Below are 17,089 nucleotides of genomic sequence, written 5' to 3' on the forward strand. Positions count from 1 at the left end.
TTAATTAAAATGCATTATTATTTCATCTAACAGTTCTGCATTAGACAAATATGAAACAAAAAGCATATTTGTTACATCTAGTGTACCAGTTTATTGTCTTCCAGTCTACTTGTATATATGATCATCTGTCCTCCAGTCTACCTGTATATATGATGATCTGTCTCTCCACCTCTTTACCGGTTTACCTATTCCACAATGTACCTGTCTACCAATGTACCTGTCATCCTGTTCTACATGGCTATCTACCAATTGTCCTGTCCACCATTTTATATATCCTTGAATATACCTATCCATCAGTCCACTAGTCTGCTAGTCAACTAATTACCAATTAATTAAAAAAGACATAATTACTATAATGTTTTCGGGGCGGCCAACCCCCTGTCTTGAGATTTACCTAACAATTTCCCAAATTTTCACGGCGATGGGATGTACGGTTTATGAATGCATAACAATTACACACACACAGACATACATCTATTTTTATTTATACAGTGATACCCCGCATAACATATGCCTCGCACAATGAAGGATGCGCATCACAATCTTTTTTTCGGTCTCTACTAAATCATTGTCATTTGTAGTAAAAAAACATATGTTGCTCAAATTAATTCAAACAGTGGACCTTGGAAATTTTTGCTCTGCTGTGAAAATATACTTGTTGGAAAAAAACTATCGACAGTTTCTTTAAAAATTCAGAAGCTAAAAGGGCACAAAAGGAAGCAATACGACTCTGGTATAACTTATTTCGTAAATAAGTAATATTTTTTTAATATCTTAATTATCATGAAAAATATCTTATTTTCTATGACCACATTTCAAACTACAGAACACATTAATTTTATTTTCATGTACTTGTATGGAAAAGAGCGTTTCGCATAGCGAACTTTTCGCACAACGGTCTTTCTCCCGGTACGAATTAAGTACATAAAGCAAGGTATCACTGTATATAGATTTAATCTAATTATAAGTGAATAATTATTTTTGATTTTTGTTTTATTAGGTAGTACTCGATTAGTTGCGAACGACGGGGTTCCGCCTCCAAAGCGTTCTCGGGCTGATATTATGGTTGTACCACCAACTCTCCGTTCACTTGAAGATTTATGCTCATCGCCTCTGCTCAGATCACAGCAACAGGTATGAAATGGTTTTGATTATAGCAAAAAAGTATCTTTTTGTATGTGAAGACAGTTATGACCTTTCATTAGCCATGTTCAAAAATAACATATCTGATATAAAGAATTACATTCAAGCCATTTAAAACTTTTAAACATTATAAAACAATGGTTTTCAACCTCTTTGTACCAATAAATAAAAAAAAATCTGGTGATTTTCTGCCCTAGAAAATTTAAAGCAGAGTAGCCTCATTACCATAATGCTGAAATCATGACAAGTAATATTATGAAAATTATATTGTGCTATAAAATTTTATTACATAAAAAATGCGTACGTTATTAATTCTGAGTTGGAAGAAAAATGTACGAAATAAAAATAAATAAATTTGATTTTATATCAATTACAGTTGGGTACCGCTGCTTCCTCATTGCAAATGTTTGGCGGCGAAGTTCGTATTGTCGATGATGCTAGTGGGGAGACAAAAACTCTGAGAATTGAACCGTCGAGTGCTCAGAATTCGCCCGCCTCGATAATATTTACACCTACCAGTTCTGGACCAGAAACACCAGGTTGCTTTACTGAAAATTATTTAAAGTCCAACATATTAAATTCAAATTTTTTGACAATGTAACGTAATGACAAATTTAATAGCTTTACACTTTTATTATCGAAATAATAATTGAAATGATTACAGTAAAATCAATAATGCCTAAATGAATTTTCTAAGTTCAAAAGTTGAATATAGTAGAAGTTCCTTATTCGCGCATAAAAACCTTGTTAACCAATACCTATTTTTGCTATTGCAAATTTTGTTATTCACGGATTCCAATATATATCAAACCCAGTATCCTTGGTAAATACCATCATTTTGAACTAATAAAATAAACTTTGGCATAAACCGCCTTCGGTGTTTTAGCGAATGTAAACATACAGAATGAGAACAACCTTATTTATTACTCAATGAATAAAATATATTTTTAGTAAAATTTGTCTCAAACCCACATGAAACCCTCATTCCCAATCTATTGAAGAAGCAATAGAAACGTGACATTTAATTTTTAAAATCTTAGCCAAATGGGGCAAGCGATCTGTACAATTTCTATAGAAATATTGATCCATCTATTGAAGAAAGCGTAATTTTGTAAAGTATCAGTTTGAATTGAAAACTGCTGTGCAAGACAACATTACAAAGTTTTCCAAACCATTGCTGTAGCCTGAACATAATTAATAAAAATGTTCAAAAACTAATGATTTTTTAAAAATATTTTTTTATTTATTTATTTTTCTTTATTTTGTTATATATTTTGTCAAAGCCAAATAAATTACCATTCACAGATTCTTTATTTGCGTCATATTTATGGAACGTTTTCCTGCTGATAAGGAACTTATACTGTATATATATAAATTTGTAGTTTATATATAAAAACGAAATTTCTGTGCTCACAGGGGCTTAAATGCTTCCAAATTGATAAAAAAAATCTTCTATAAGTTTTAGCTCTTAATATTGTCTTTTAGTTAGTAACTCAACCAAAGTTTTGATGGAAATAGCATGGGAAATTTTGCAAAAATCTTAAAATTGTTTTTAGATATAACTTAGCGAACAAATGAATGAGTTTTATGCAAAATTCAAAACAAATTATAAAAACCTGTTTTGTAGAGCGTCGAATTTTCAATAGAAGATGACACGAATTGTCACTTTCAATTTATTTGTCGCTAAGTTATACTTAAAAAACATTTTTAAAATTTTTAAAATTTTTTTCTCGCTATTTCCATATGAAGCTTTGATTGAATTGCGCACTATTTAAAAGGTAATATTAAAAGCTAAAACTTTTAGAGACTGTCAATTTGGAAGCGTTTGAGCCCCTGGGAGCATAAAAATTCGAAAATGTCTATATTAAGGACCACCCTGTATATATATATATATATATATATATATATATATATATTAGTAAATATGAATGTGAGTATTGAGTATAATTATATTATATTTTTGATATGGTTGGTAGTACACTAGAAATATACATTTTATTAGAATATGTAAAATAATTTTTCTATACTAAAATAACGAGATAATTTGTTGTATACAATAATAATAATGGTAATTTATCTGTTGAAATATCATTTTTAAGTTGTCTGATCTTAACCGCCGCCAATTTGCAGGTCGTATAGTAGTGCGGTCCGGATTACACTCTGGTGGTACAATGTTGCATAACCCTCCATCGACTGTGCATATTGCGCCCCTAACTCCGCTGACGCCAAGTAAGAAACAGCAAGGCCCCATCACCCCACACCAGCCTAACGTTTCCGCTCCGGATGTTGCGCCCAACATTACGCATTTTCGATTTCCGCCTATTCAAATACCTCAAGAATGTAGCTCAGGTCCCCAAACAATTGTTCATGGTGGTAGGCTCATACCTTTTGTTCCTGGAATTCCAGGACCAAATACATTGAGTACGAATGAATATAATGCTACAGGGTGAGTTTTAATAAAACTATGTTTATAATTAATTTAATATTATGTCTCAGATTAAATATTGCGCATGGATTTTTTTTCCATATATTCTTTTTTTTTGTATATATTTACTTGACGGAATTTTTTTTAAAATTTAGAAACGACATATTGGTTTGAATTAATCGCCAATGGTTAATTTGTTGTTTATAAAACTATTTACATTTATACTTGAATATGATATAGCTAACACAAAATATTTTACATGTACATATATTGATTTTTTATCACATTGTTAAAAAGTAACACGCACACACACACTATATATATATATATATATATATATATATATATATATATATGTGTGTGTGTGTGTGTGTGTGTGTGTTTATTTTGATTGTTTTCTTGATAATTCTCAAAAAAAATTACAGGGTAAGAGCAAGTCCAGCAACCAGTCCTCGATTACCAAAAACTTCAAGTCCACAACTAAGTGTCTCATTGGCAAATAGTTTTTCTAAACTTTCTACTGCGTCCATAAATACCATCAATTCGTCTAATGCTACTCCTTCAAATGTAATTAACTTATCCATTCCAATTATTAATACAGATCAATTAAAACTGGAAAATAACTATTACAACACACTTCTTAATAATCATTCGGTAAATCAAAATGGGTTTTCAAATATTGCTAATTGTTATGAAAGCAAAAGCTTAGAAATGGTTGTGTCTTCAAATACACAAGTAGAATTGAATAAAGAAATGTCCTCGACAGATAAATCAAAAGTTAATGGAGATTGTTCAATAAACTATCATCAAGTGAATGATAATGAAAAAAAACGGTTAAATAACAAAAATGTGAATGCAACAGTTGATGTAACAATACCAGTTTCAGAGGAGCGACATTTTAATTTTGAAAATCTGATATCAAAGTCAGAGATATTAAACAAGCCCGTTTTGGATACTGCTAGTAATCGTAGTTACATTGAAGAAAAGATCATTGCAAAGAGTTTTAATATTACATCTAGTACAAATTTATGTACAAATGTTCAATCCAACTCTAGAACTATGGAAACATTGTACTTTAGAAAGAATATGCACTCTTCTGGAAACAGTGCTGAAATAGGTAAAAGTAAATTCTTACGACCATCCTCTCTGCCATTGAAACCTGGTACATTCACACCAAAGAAACATCATGGAATAACTCCAAATGCTCACACACTGCCATTGATTTCACCCGAAACTCCAAGACCAGCGAAAGCATTTGGCCAATTATATCTTAATGGACATGCTTACACATATCTTGGTCTTAAATGCTCAACAAAAGCATATTACTGTACATTGAATCGTTTACAACCGATGTATGTGGCAAATCAGCATACACTATCAATGTACAGCAATTGGAGAGTAAGTCATCTATAGTACGCTGAAGTAACTAAATTGAATTTAATTACTCATAATATAATTTTAGGTATGCTCAGAGGCATGTCCGAATCCTTTAAAAATGACGCCTGTTGAAGTTATGGCTCTTTATGATTCTAGACATCGTCCACAGCGTGTATCAATTGCAAAACCAAGAACTGTTGATGATGTTTTAACACACTCTTCATATTGGCTTGATAAAAATGCTGTTAAGAGTCAGGTAACTGCAGATCTTCAATGCACAGTTTAGTACCGTCAGAAAATTAACACAATTTTTTATTGAATGTAAATGCTATTAAATGCAGTTAAAATCTGGACATATATTGGGTATGACAGCTTAAGCCTTTTGGGTTGCTCTTATAAAGGTGTATGGTTTGTCTTGGATCGTTGATAAACAGATTGTGTAATAGGTTTCATGAATTTTTTCTTCTGAAAAATTGTTGTAATCTAATATAGTATATTAGCTGAATTGCACTCTGAATCATTTGCATGCATAGTGTTATGATTTGCATATTTATTTAATAAATGTATATAATAATATTTAAATTATGTAGGGTATGAATAACAGTGATGTATTCAAAACAAGTGAGTTGAATGATTCCGAGGAAATTGATCAAAAACAATCTGAACTTAACTTGTCCGAAGGATTTGAAAGCCATGAGGAATATACTTATGTTAGGGGCAGAGGACGTGGAAAATATGTGTGCTCAAAATGTGGCATACGATGCAAGAAGCCTTCTATGTTAAAAAAGCATGCACGTACGCATACTGATGTAAGACCATTTACATGTAGACACTGTGCATTCAGGTTAGATATTTATTGACAATGTTTATTATTTATTATTTAATTCCATTAGTTATTATTTAATTCCATCGCTTATTTATTTAATCACTTATCAAAGGCCTGTAGATTAAAAATCCTTAAATCTACAATCTGTATTACATAATTTCGTAATCACAGTATTATTATATAAACTTAAAGAAAATATAGCTTATATTTTTTTTGTCAATTAGAGCTATTAATCTTGTATTAAAATGTATCATTTAAGTTTATCTCATTATACAACGCTACAAGTTCATATAATTGATCATATATTTATGTTTTATATTTAAATGACAAAATGAAGTTTTTTTTTTATTAAGCATTTAGAATAATTTTACAAGACAATTTCCTATAGTTTACATTCGAAGTATTATTATAACTTCAAATAAACTTATTATCATAAAATTTATTTTATAATACAATATAATTCCTAACATCTTACCATCACACATTAGTTAATTTTTTTTTTTTAATTCATAGCTTTAAAACCAAAGGGAATTTAACAAAACATATGAAGAGCAAAGCTCATTATAAGAAATGTGTAGAACTAGGCATTAAACCAATACCAACTTCTGTTGAGGAAGATGACTGTGTGGATCCTGCAGGGGGTTTCTGTGAATCTGTTGGAGTCTCTGGAGACTCTGATAGTGAGACTGATACTGATGCCGATGAGGGGAACGAAGGGGAAACAGAGTCAAGTGGTATGCATAAAATATTAGATAAATGATAGAACATACATAAAAAAAAAATTTACTGTTTATAATTAACATATTCTTGTTTGTTCAGAGCTATTGTAATGTATATTGGAGATATACAGAAAAAATATGCCATACGTACAATCAATAATTTTATATTTATCACGTTCCAATAAATTTCAGTATTTAGTATATAATAAGATATGGTTTTGAAGCATACTAAATTATGTATATATTAAATACATTCATGCCATTTTGAAAAAAATACTCTTGCAAATTAATTTGTAATGAAATAATTAATAATTTACAAACTTGATATCATAAAAAAATACATTGAATAATTCATAGATACTGATGAGTCTAAATCAAGATTGCCGGAGCATGAAGCCGCTCATTGTCTGTTGTCTTTATCTTCTGGCCACATTATTACTGAGAAACAAACATCACATATTACACCCGGATTGATTTCCTCCAATAGACCATGTACCTATCCTTATGAACTGCAGAAATTAGAATTAATTGAGGCCAGTGAGAAAATAATTCTTGAGAAAAATGTGAATAATATTTCTAAGAATTTGCATCAATCTTCTAAAGATCAATTACCAATCATTACTATTAAAGATAATAGTGAAAAACTTGTTTCAAAAGATAAAACTCATGTAAGAAGTAACAATGAGAGAATTGATGATAATAGTGTTGTAATGGTTACTGTTGCTTCTTCAATGCCATTTAAATATGCTAAAACTATAAATTCAATAAGGCAAAATAGTGTCATTATATCTAATCACCAATCAGTCAATAATGTTTATTATGATCAACAACTGACACCAGATGGTTTTCAACCAATTGATTTAACTAAACCTCGTGATAAAATGCAAATAGATTTCACCACTAAATCATCATTAAGAAATACTAATATCATTTCAAATGAAACTGATAATGAGCCAATGAAAGTAATTACGAACCTAGTAACTAGTGCAAGTAAATCATATAAACCAAATATTACAAAAGTTAGTGATGAAATTATGTTTCATGCTTATTTAACAGAAAAAGCACTGCAAGAAACAAAAATTAAACAGAGCCAATATACTAACAATCGGTTTCAAGTTAGTGGCACAACTTTTAATGCCGAAGATTTACATAACAAAAAAATGTCTAGATTTGCTGAAACAGTGGATAATGCCAGTGAAGCCAGTAGGTTAGCGCCTGCTTCATGTTCAGCTGCAACAACTTCTGTTGTATTAACTCGAGAATCTTTGGTTGGATGTAGAAAACCATCAGGTATCAGTGAATCACAATTATTATCTATATCTAATGTTGAGAAATCTGGTATAGATACATTAGCTGAAATTGCTGCGTGTTCTTCAAAATTAGAAACAAATATTGATAACAATACTAGCAATCAATCAGATACTACAAATAGTGTCAAAAGTGCAACTGATAATGCTAAAATTGTTGCATCTGAATATCTTAAAATAACCAGTGAGAAATCGAAAAATAATGAATTATTCGAAGAAAAAAATGATATTGGAACATCAAAATTAGAAATATTAACAAAATCAAATAATGATAATATATTAGATACAACGCAAAATGATATTTTAGATTCCAATGAACAAATTGATCAAAAACAGATGTCAGAGCACATGCCAGCAAGAAAAGTAGTTGTAGGGGCTGGAGGTTTGAGTTTTAAACTAGCAGGTTCACCAAATGAGTTTCCTTCTCCTGGAAGTCAGTTCCAAGCCGGCAGAGTTACAGAAGATGGAAGATCTGTATGTTTCATATGCTCTAAAACATTTTCAAAGCCTTCTCAGCTAAGGTTGCATATCAACATTCACTATTTTGAAAGACCATTTCGTTGTGAGGCTTGTGCTGTAAGTTTTCGAACTAAAGGTCATTTACAAAAGCATGAAAGATCAGTTTCCCACCATAACAAAGTATCTATGGCATCAACTTTTGGGGCTCCAACAACATCAAATCCAAGACCTTTTAATTGCTCTGATTGTAAGATTGCATTCAGAATTCATGGCCACTTAGCTAAGCATTTGAGAAGCAAAATGCATGTTATGCGATTGGAGTGTTTAGGTAAATTGCCATTTGGAACATACGCAGAGATTGAAAGGGCCGGAGTCAGTCTAACTGATATTGATACAACAGACTGTGATAACTCTTTAGCTAGTTTGCAAGTTCTTGCACAGAAATTGCATGAAAAAGATCCTAACAAACAAGGAACTTGGAATCCCGCCATAATGGCTCCACCAATACTACCGGCTGGCGGTGATAGTGATAGTGAAGGTGAACCAATGAGTCCACAGAATTCTTCAGAAGAATTTCTTAAAAATTCATTGAAAACAGTGGACAATTTTAATAGCTGCAGCATCTGCAAAGGTAGTTTTGAGACTATTAAAGAACTGGAAGTGCATGTATATACTGAACATAATTCGCAAGGAATTGAAACATCACTAATGAATGTTTCTTCATCCTTTAATAGTGATATAAAAAGAAAGTGTGATGAAATAGATTTATATGGCAAAGTAATTGATAGCAAACGATGTAAAGTCAGTGACAGTTAGTGCCAAATTAACTCTATTTAAAAAAAAATTCAAATGTGATTAAATGAAATGAAATATGTAGATTATTATAAGAAGAATCTTTTTTTATAGATGATTATATAGTGCGTGCCCATGAAATATTTATTAGAGAAAGATTTGTAATTATTTACTACTTATGATATGATGTGTTGTGTTCTTTTTAATATAACATATATTGTGGTACTTCAAATTAGATAAAAATATATTAAGATGTTATTTTGCCATATATAATATTATTAAATATTTTCATGAAATTGTAACTCATTATTGGTCTTGACTATTTGATATTTTATCAATAAGGAGCAAAATGTATTTGTCATTTATAAGAGTATGTGTTTGAAGATTATTTGTGCATGACCTTTGATTGGGAATATGATTGCGAGCAAACAATCACATATACATATTCATAAAATGCAAATTACACGGTAGTACAAGTTGATAATTCAACACTAACACAAGATTAAATATAAAACAAAGGGGGGATAAACCATTATCACAATGTGTGCCATGTTCTTACAATGGGTTATATGAATGTGTATAATTTATATATATATATATATATATATATATATATATATATATATATATACATTGCTACAGGAACGGAACTTATATCATATAATTTGTGTGTGTTCACAGCGCATGATGTATTTTTACATTCCATGGCAAAAGGATCAGTTTCCTTGCGCAATCTTTCAGATAATAATATATAAAGAGTTGTATATGTGTCTATAAAGTCTTGAATAATTAAACAATTAAAGCTTTATAATGTTTCAGTAGTTTTAGACCAGTATTAACCAACACACAAATCTTTTATAATCAATATAGTTATAATACATATATAACATACATGTATGCATATATAAATTCACTTGTATATATATATATATATATATATATATATATATATATATATATATAATTTCAGAAATAATCACAGATAATTTATTGAATATAAAAAAGTAATAAATTACAAGGAATATTTGCATAGTTAATAGTAAGATTCCATTAAGTTTATCAGTTATCAAGCTATCAAGTTCATAAAAAAGTATCCAAATTATTCAAATTTAACTTTTTCTTTATTCTGTAGTCTTTTTGACCATTACATTTTTCTCCTCATCAGGGCAATAAAACTAAAAAATAGAATAAAAAATAGTAGTAATAAGATTTTTATGCAAGTAATAAACATTACAAATTGTTTATTGTCGAGTGTTAAAATAGATATATACAACTATACATTAGAAGCATTACACAAAGAAACAACATTTAGCTTATTTATTCATTTTTAATTCATCGTGGATTGTTATTTCTATGCTTAGTAATGCATTTATAATTGTATTTTGTTTATGCCTTCATTCAATTTGTTTTATTGCTTTGACGGTCAGCAAAATGTTAGATTTGAATCGCCAAAATAAAAAAGGTTTTGTTGATTGAAAAATGATTTAGTGTTGCTTTGTTAAACAGGGATAGATGCCAGATGAACTAAATTACAATGTACTTTTTACTGTTTGGTGAACCACATAGCTACATATATATATATATATATATATATATATATATATATATATATATATATATTGAATGGTAGAGTCTTGGATTTGTGTATATTTTGTAGAGTTTCGAACAAGAATCCAAAAATAATACAAAATAAAAAAACAAGAAAAGTTTTTAATAAACAATTTCTTTATTTAATTATTTGTTTACTGTCAACGTTTCGGAACTAGGTACGTTCCATCTTCAGGACATCTGTCAAGAAACATGATCTTGATAAGATTTAAGCAAACAATATGTTTAAGAATACAAAATAGATTTTTCTTAAATAATAAATTAATTGTAACAAATAATAATGTACAGAAATATGATAATATGATCAAAATGAAAATGATAAAAATAAATGAGTGGATTATCAGAACAGGATATTAAAAATGATAGAAATTTTTTGAAAGTTATGGAAAAATTTTTTTTTAATTAATTCAATTTTATCATTAATCCTTTCTTAAAAAATTTTTCCATAACTTTCAAAAAATTTCTATCATTTTTAATATCCTGTTCTGATAATCCACTCATTTATTTTTATCATTTTCATTTTGATCATATTATCATATTTCTGTACATTATTATTTGTTACAATTAATTTATTATTTAAGAAAAATCTATTTTCTATTCTTAAACATATTGTTTGCTTAAATCTTATCAAGATCATGTTTCTTGACAGATGTCCTGAAGATGGAACGTACCTAGTTCCGAAACGTTGACAGTAAACAAATAATTAAATAAAGAAATTGTTTATTAAAAACTTTTCTTGTTTTTTTATTTTGTATTATTTTTGGATTGTTGTTCGAAACTCTACAAAAATATATATATATATATATATATATATATATATATATACAGTGGCGTCGGAAGCAAATTTTTGATGGGTGGGCTCATTTTTTTTAGACAGCCAGTGCGAGCTCTTTTTTTTTATTATATATTTTTTATATATACTTGTGGAAAATACAACAATTTTGTATGTTCTTAACACAATTTAACTTAATCAACAGTTAAAACCAACCAGCCACATTCTTCATGTTTATTGCTTTTTTATATTCAATACAACACACATATACATATATATATATATATATATATATATATATATATATATATATATATATATATATATATATATATATATTAAATTAACTATGAAATATGAACTCGCAACACTTGTTTTTAGATATTTTAAATTTTACAAACGTTTTGAAACTCAGTTTGTCTCATCATCAGTGTAAAAATTTTATATTTGATAACTAAAATATGGACAAGAGCATTGTAATCCGATGCACAACTTAGGACCATGATTTTAGTGATTAAAATTAAATATAAAGATAGATATTTAATTTAATATTATAAAAATAGATAAAATTTTTACATTGATGATGAGATAAACTGAGTCTCAAAACGTTTGTAAAATTTCAAATACTTAATAAATAGTGCAAAAAAGAGTGCTGTGTGTTCATATTTCATACTTATATATATATATATATATATATATATATATATGTGTGTGTGTGTGTGTGTGTGTATATATGTATATATATATATATTGATGTTTTTGATATTCAGCTATATGCCAATGAAATAATTACTCTTTTTCAATTCTTTAAAGATTTTTATACGTTTTGAGAGATATTTTTTTAATTTTAATAATAGACAAATTTTATTTCAAAATTAAGCACTATCTTAATTATTATTTAGTAAATCAATATAATATTAATTACCATTAAATTGAAATGTATAGAGTGAGTTTTAATATCCTTCTAAGGTTTGTTCTTAATGTTTAATTTTAGAACTTTGTATGAATTTTTAAACCACTTATTTATATCATATTTATTAGCCCATTGACTAATACTCACATTGACTTGAAGCGTAAATTTAAACCTCAATTGAGTAATTATCTTATTAGGATGCTGCAGCCAAATAAAGTTTTAAAACCAAGAATTCCGATTCAAACATTTTGAAACATTTGTATATATATATATACACACACACATTATATATATATATATATATATATATATATATATATATGAGCATATGCATATATTCTAATGTGTTAATAATGTACATAACAAGTGTTGGTATATATTTAGAGAAGTGTATGCTTATGTGTATATATTGCATTATACAAGTTATATGCATATACATACATATATATGTGTACATTTTTACATGTGGATATGTTTCTACATATGTATATATACACATAATTATGTTCTGCACATATTTACTTATACATAAATATATTTATGTGGTTTATGTGTATATATGTACTATAGATCAATGAATGTTTTAAAATATGTTTGTGTGTTGATATAATTGTACTATAAAATAACTAATACCGTGCCTATATACCGCAATTGGAATTATTGGTTTTGAATTTATTTTCCAGAAGAAAAATCTGTAAGAAACATTCTGAATTATGCAAGTTTAGTATATATATATATATATATATATATATATATATATATATATATATATATTGGAAATATTTTACATTTGTATTGATTTTATAAAGATTAGAAATTTGTGCATGTTCCTCCAATACACACTGAAAATATGAAATTGTATTTGAATTTTAGTAGCCATTTCATTTTGAAGCAATTTATTAAAATTATTCTGGCAGGAATGAATATCCGACATTATAATGATACAAAAATTGTATTTATTGCAATGTAATAATCTGACCAAATTTTCAATTCCGTATGTTCACTGCCAATTTTCATTTTTCAATTTGCAAAATTAATCAGTTCATAAAACTATCTTTTACGGCTATTGCTTAAAATTCGAATATTGATATATATATATATGAATATATTTGTATACAAATTCATCGTTATCATTGTTATGTTTAATGACTGAACAATATTTTTTGTGATTGACTCAAATTTGTAAAATTTTCATATCATTAAACAACCTAGCTGGTGTACCCGCACATGACCAATCAAAATGGCTTTCAAATAGAGAATTTATATTGTTATTTAGAATGGCATACAGTCAAATAAAATGTTTAAATTATCCTTAGATATTAAATGTAATATGAATTGTTACATACAAATGTGTGATGATTAAGAAGACTGGCAGTACTGAATGATTTCATGATCAGTCAATGAACTTATATTTTTATGTAAGAAAGTGCTATAAAGAAATATGAAATAATAAATTTATAGTGAAAATTGACTTATTTTTCAATGATAAATTATTTAAAGTTTACTATTATAAATGGTAGCCAATCAGAAAACAATCTTCTGGATCCAAACAATTCTGTAAAAACAATCAATACAAGAAATACAATGCCCTACAGATTCTAAAGTCTTCCATAAAAGTAAAATAGAGCACATTGTATATTTTACTGATGTAATGCTAGCAAATGTATTTATTTACTTATTTACAGTCATGATGTTTATTTGTATAACAAATAAAATGATCTTTACATTGTTTGTTTTAATCTTCAAATTCAATCAAATCTTCAAATCTTCTTCCGCTTCTTAAAATTACCTGGCGTCAAATACAACCACTATAGGTGCATTAAGGTAAATATCTCACATGGAAAACTTAACCCTATTAAGACCATATTATTTGACTAATTTTATTTGGGATAAAGTTAAAAAGGATACATCTTTTAGTGCGTTTCTTGTACATTATTCTGTATCCGCATTCACGGCAACGAATAGGATCCTTCGGCTTTATATCGTTCTCGTTGTGACACTCTAAAAATTTAAGGTTAGTAATACGAAAGAAAAAGTAGTATATGCTATTTCTGTAAATCATTACCTCCGCAAACATATACCATAGGTATTTTAGTTGCAGATTCTTTTGAACTAGGCTCTGACATTTTAACAAATTTAAAGTGTTACATATAAGCTTAACTTCTCAAACCTATAATAAACTTCGAAACCCCGTTGACATTTCATAGTCGAAAAAACTGCAGGGCATAGATAAATAACCATATCTGTAAAGAGTACACATTCTACATGGAAGGATGTAGACGGTTCACGGCTGTAGACGGCGCAAGCTACGTAATTAAAAAAAGATATTTGTGAACTTGAATACTAGGCTCTAACTGAATTTTTTTGTAAATCTATGTATTGCTTAATAACAAACTTCTGTCAAGTTTAAAATCCTGTTAAAACCTTTCTCTCAGTTGTGTTAAGGTGTTAATTACGAATAAATCAAGAGTGTTTTATGTCTTGTCTAGGAATAGTGTTTAGAAAATCAGAAAAACATTAAAAAGTAAACTTTACATGCATTTTATTGAATATTGTGCGATAGTATAATATGGTTTTTGCAAAATATGCATTATGTTGTCCACCGCACGATAATACTAAAGAACTAAAATTATTTAATTTTGTCGTTGCGAAACTAATCTATTTTTAAGTTCCAGTTTTGCTCCTATTTAGATTTTTTGTTTAAAGCATCTGAATTATTTACAAATTTAACAGCCATCAATTAAATATCCATGATATGATATGATAGGACTAGCAATTATTAAATGATTGTTTCAACATTTAGAGACCATATTATATGATACAATTGGCAATAATTATTTTAGTATTTTGAGCATATACTATTTTTAATATATTGTTTCATAAAGGTTGTGGTTCTAGGACATTTATACAAACATGATCTAGGAGATGAATGCAAAATAATTATTAAATTTATTAAAATGACTTGCAAGAAAAGACACAAGCAATGAGAAGCACATAAGTTACTGATTTTGTTTTTGTTTCCTAAGGTATTTTGTGCTTCACCTTTAGCTTGAACTTTAATTTCATATAAAAAAAGTTAGGTTTCAAATTTTAATTGGAGGAAATATACTTGTTTCAGTTTTGTCCTTAATTTTTACTGACAATGTGTATTCATTGTTTATGTGACGGGATTGTACAAAAATAAATGAACCAAATAAATACATTAGGATGTATTTATAAAAATATGACAAATGTATTAAATGAAAAAAATTAAACTATCAATATGTATAATGTTAATATCGATTTCTATTTCTGGATCCCCGCTCACGTTCTCTTTCTCGTTCTCTGTCTCTATCTCTTCTATCTGATTCCCGTCTAGTCCTTTCACGATCATCTGAACGTGCATGTCGTGCTTCCCTTTCTCTTTCTCTTTCATGATCTCGATTTCGTTTGCGCTCTTTACTTCGAGATCTGTCTTTCTCCCTGTTGCGATGAGAAATGCGTTCATCGTTGCGATCAGTTTTTTCTCTTGATCTGTGTCTCTTTTTACTTGACTGTTTCGTTTCGGTTATTTTATCTTTTACTGAAGATTGACTTATTTTTTCTACTACTGTGCTTTCTTCCATCTTCTCATCTTCACTTGGTATATCTTCATCAAGATCATCGTCAAGAGCTGATATCTTTGGTTCAATTTCATTATTTTCTTCAAGCACATGACGTTTTTGTATCCTTGGTAGTATCACATCACATATTCGTTCTTCATGTAACAGTTCATCGATAAATTCATCCATATGAACTAATTCAAAGGCAGATTGCCTATTCTGTCTTCTTAATTTTCTGTTATCGTTATATAAAGGTTCCAAATATTTATAGCAATCAAGGGAAGTGCCTGTTAATCGCATATAATAAGCACCTAGGGCTCTAACATATTTGAATTCTTCATTTCGAATGAATTCTACAACGATTTCTTTCTCAGGTTGTATTTGCAACATTTTTAAAACTAAACATAGGAAAGGAGATGGTCTAACATTGCCCCCATGTACTCCACCTATATAGCGCAATTCCATAGCTTTATCAACTAATAATTCGGCAGTCAAGGCAAAACACTCTTCTTTCCAATATTTTGAGTCATATATTCTAGAACGTATTATCTTTTCTATGAGATATTGGGGATTTGTGCCTTTAATGCATTTGGCATCACGAACAGTTCTATTCGCCATGACTTTATTATGTGAAACCAATAACCTTATAAATATCTCAGCACATACAACTCGATTATTCCCCAAAAAATAACATTAAATTTGAACAGATAATATTTATTAAGCACTAATTTTTAGTCACTTATTTATTTTTTAAACTAAGTTTTCTCACTGGATATGACATTTGACATTAAGCCGCCGTTTTGCGTACAGGCACTAACACACAGAATATTCTCAATAGTGACATAGATAGAAGGAGTTGTGATAAACTCTTCTATCTTCTACTTTTCTTTTATCTATGGTGATAAATATCGTTCATCGATCTTGAGATGTCACTGCCATAGAGCATAAGATAAAATCCACATTTTGGCCCAGGGTTTGGCATAGGCATACATGGGCATACAGTTTTCTATTTTGATATTTGATACTTTCCTAATCTGTATGTGTTAGGGCTTATGCTTATGCTTATTTATCTATGTGTTAGGGTATACCATGATCGGAGATTTAAATTGTTTTATTGTTTTAGACAGCCAATTTCACACTGAGTTATTCCCATGATCGCCAGAATTG

At 28.6% G+C, this 17,089-nt stretch overlaps 3 protein-coding genes across 6 annotated transcripts in view; 1 reads left to right on the forward strand and 2 right to left on the reverse strand.

Annotated features, from left to right (window-relative positions):
• LOC113378296 overlaps positions 1-9,265 on the forward strand; it is a 148,278-nt gene extending 139,013 nt beyond the window's left edge. For all 4 annotated transcript variants that reach the window (XM_026618827.1, XM_026618828.1, XM_026618831.1 and 1 more), the window contains exons 8-15: positions 1,001-1,134; positions 1,520-1,682; positions 3,274-3,589; positions 3,994-4,966; positions 5,031-5,201; positions 5,536-5,789; positions 6,285-6,505; positions 6,848-9,265. In XM_026618827.1, coding sequence (XP_026474612.1) covers positions 1,001-1,134; positions 1,520-1,682; positions 3,274-3,589; positions 3,994-4,966; positions 5,031-5,201; positions 5,536-5,789; positions 6,285-6,505; positions 6,848-9,072 — 4,457 coding nt within the window. In that variant the 3' untranslated portion in view covers positions 9,073-9,265. The remainder of the gene's footprint in view (positions 1-1,000; positions 1,135-1,519; positions 1,683-3,273; positions 3,590-3,993; positions 4,967-5,030; positions 5,202-5,535; positions 5,790-6,284; positions 6,506-6,847) is intronic.
• Positions 9,266-14,079: 4,814 nt separating this feature from the next.
• On the reverse strand, positions 14,080-14,582 carry LOC113378178 (DNA-directed RNA polymerases I, II, and III subunit RPABC4). The gene is made up of 3 exons (XM_026618703.1): positions 14,407-14,582; positions 14,250-14,342; positions 14,080-14,149 (listed from the first exon to the last, which is right to left on the reverse strand). The coding sequence occupies exons 1-3, from the start codon at positions 14,465-14,467 to the stop codon at positions 14,127-14,129; spliced, it is 177 nt and encodes a 58-aa protein (XP_026474488.1). The 5' UTR covers positions 14,468-14,582; the 3' UTR covers positions 14,080-14,126.
• Positions 14,583-15,440: 858 nt separating this feature from the next.
• Positions 15,441-16,709, reverse strand: LOC113377511 (pre-mRNA-splicing factor 38). The gene has a single exon (XM_026617863.1). It carries the CDS (start codon positions 16,538-16,540, stop codon positions 15,614-15,616), a length of 927 nt encoding a protein of 308 aa, XP_026473648.1. The 5' UTR covers positions 16,541-16,709; the 3' UTR covers positions 15,441-15,613.
• Between the last annotated feature and the right edge of the window lie 380 nt (positions 16,710-17,089).

This window comes from Ctenocephalides felis, unplaced genomic scaffold (assembly GCF_003426905.1).
Source record: "Ctenocephalides felis isolate EL2017-DRISC unplaced genomic scaffold, ASM342690v1 CF-g0.4_SCAFFOLD_01886, whole genome shotgun sequence".
Lineage (NCBI taxonomy): Eukaryota > Metazoa > Arthropoda > Insecta > Siphonaptera > Pulicidae > Ctenocephalides > Ctenocephalides felis.

Excerpts from the sequence above, each read along its gene's own strand:
- LOC113378178 (XM_026618703.1), bottom strand. The coding sequence starts at position 14,467 with ATGTCAGAGCCTAGTTCAAAAGAATCTGCAACTAAAATACCTATGGTA. Across the intron at positions 14,343-14,406 it reads TATGGTATATGTTTGCGGAG|AGTGTCACAACGAGAACGAT; the intron begins GTAATGATTTAC and ends TTAAATTTTTAG. Across the intron at positions 14,150-14,249 it reads CAAGAAACGCACTAAAAGAT|TGGTTGTATTTGACGCCAGG; the intron begins GTATCCTTTTTA and ends ATGCACCTATAG.
- LOC113377511 (XM_026617863.1), bottom strand. The coding sequence starts at position 16,540 with ATGGCGAATAGAACTGTTCGTGATGCCAAATGCATTAAAGGCACAAAT.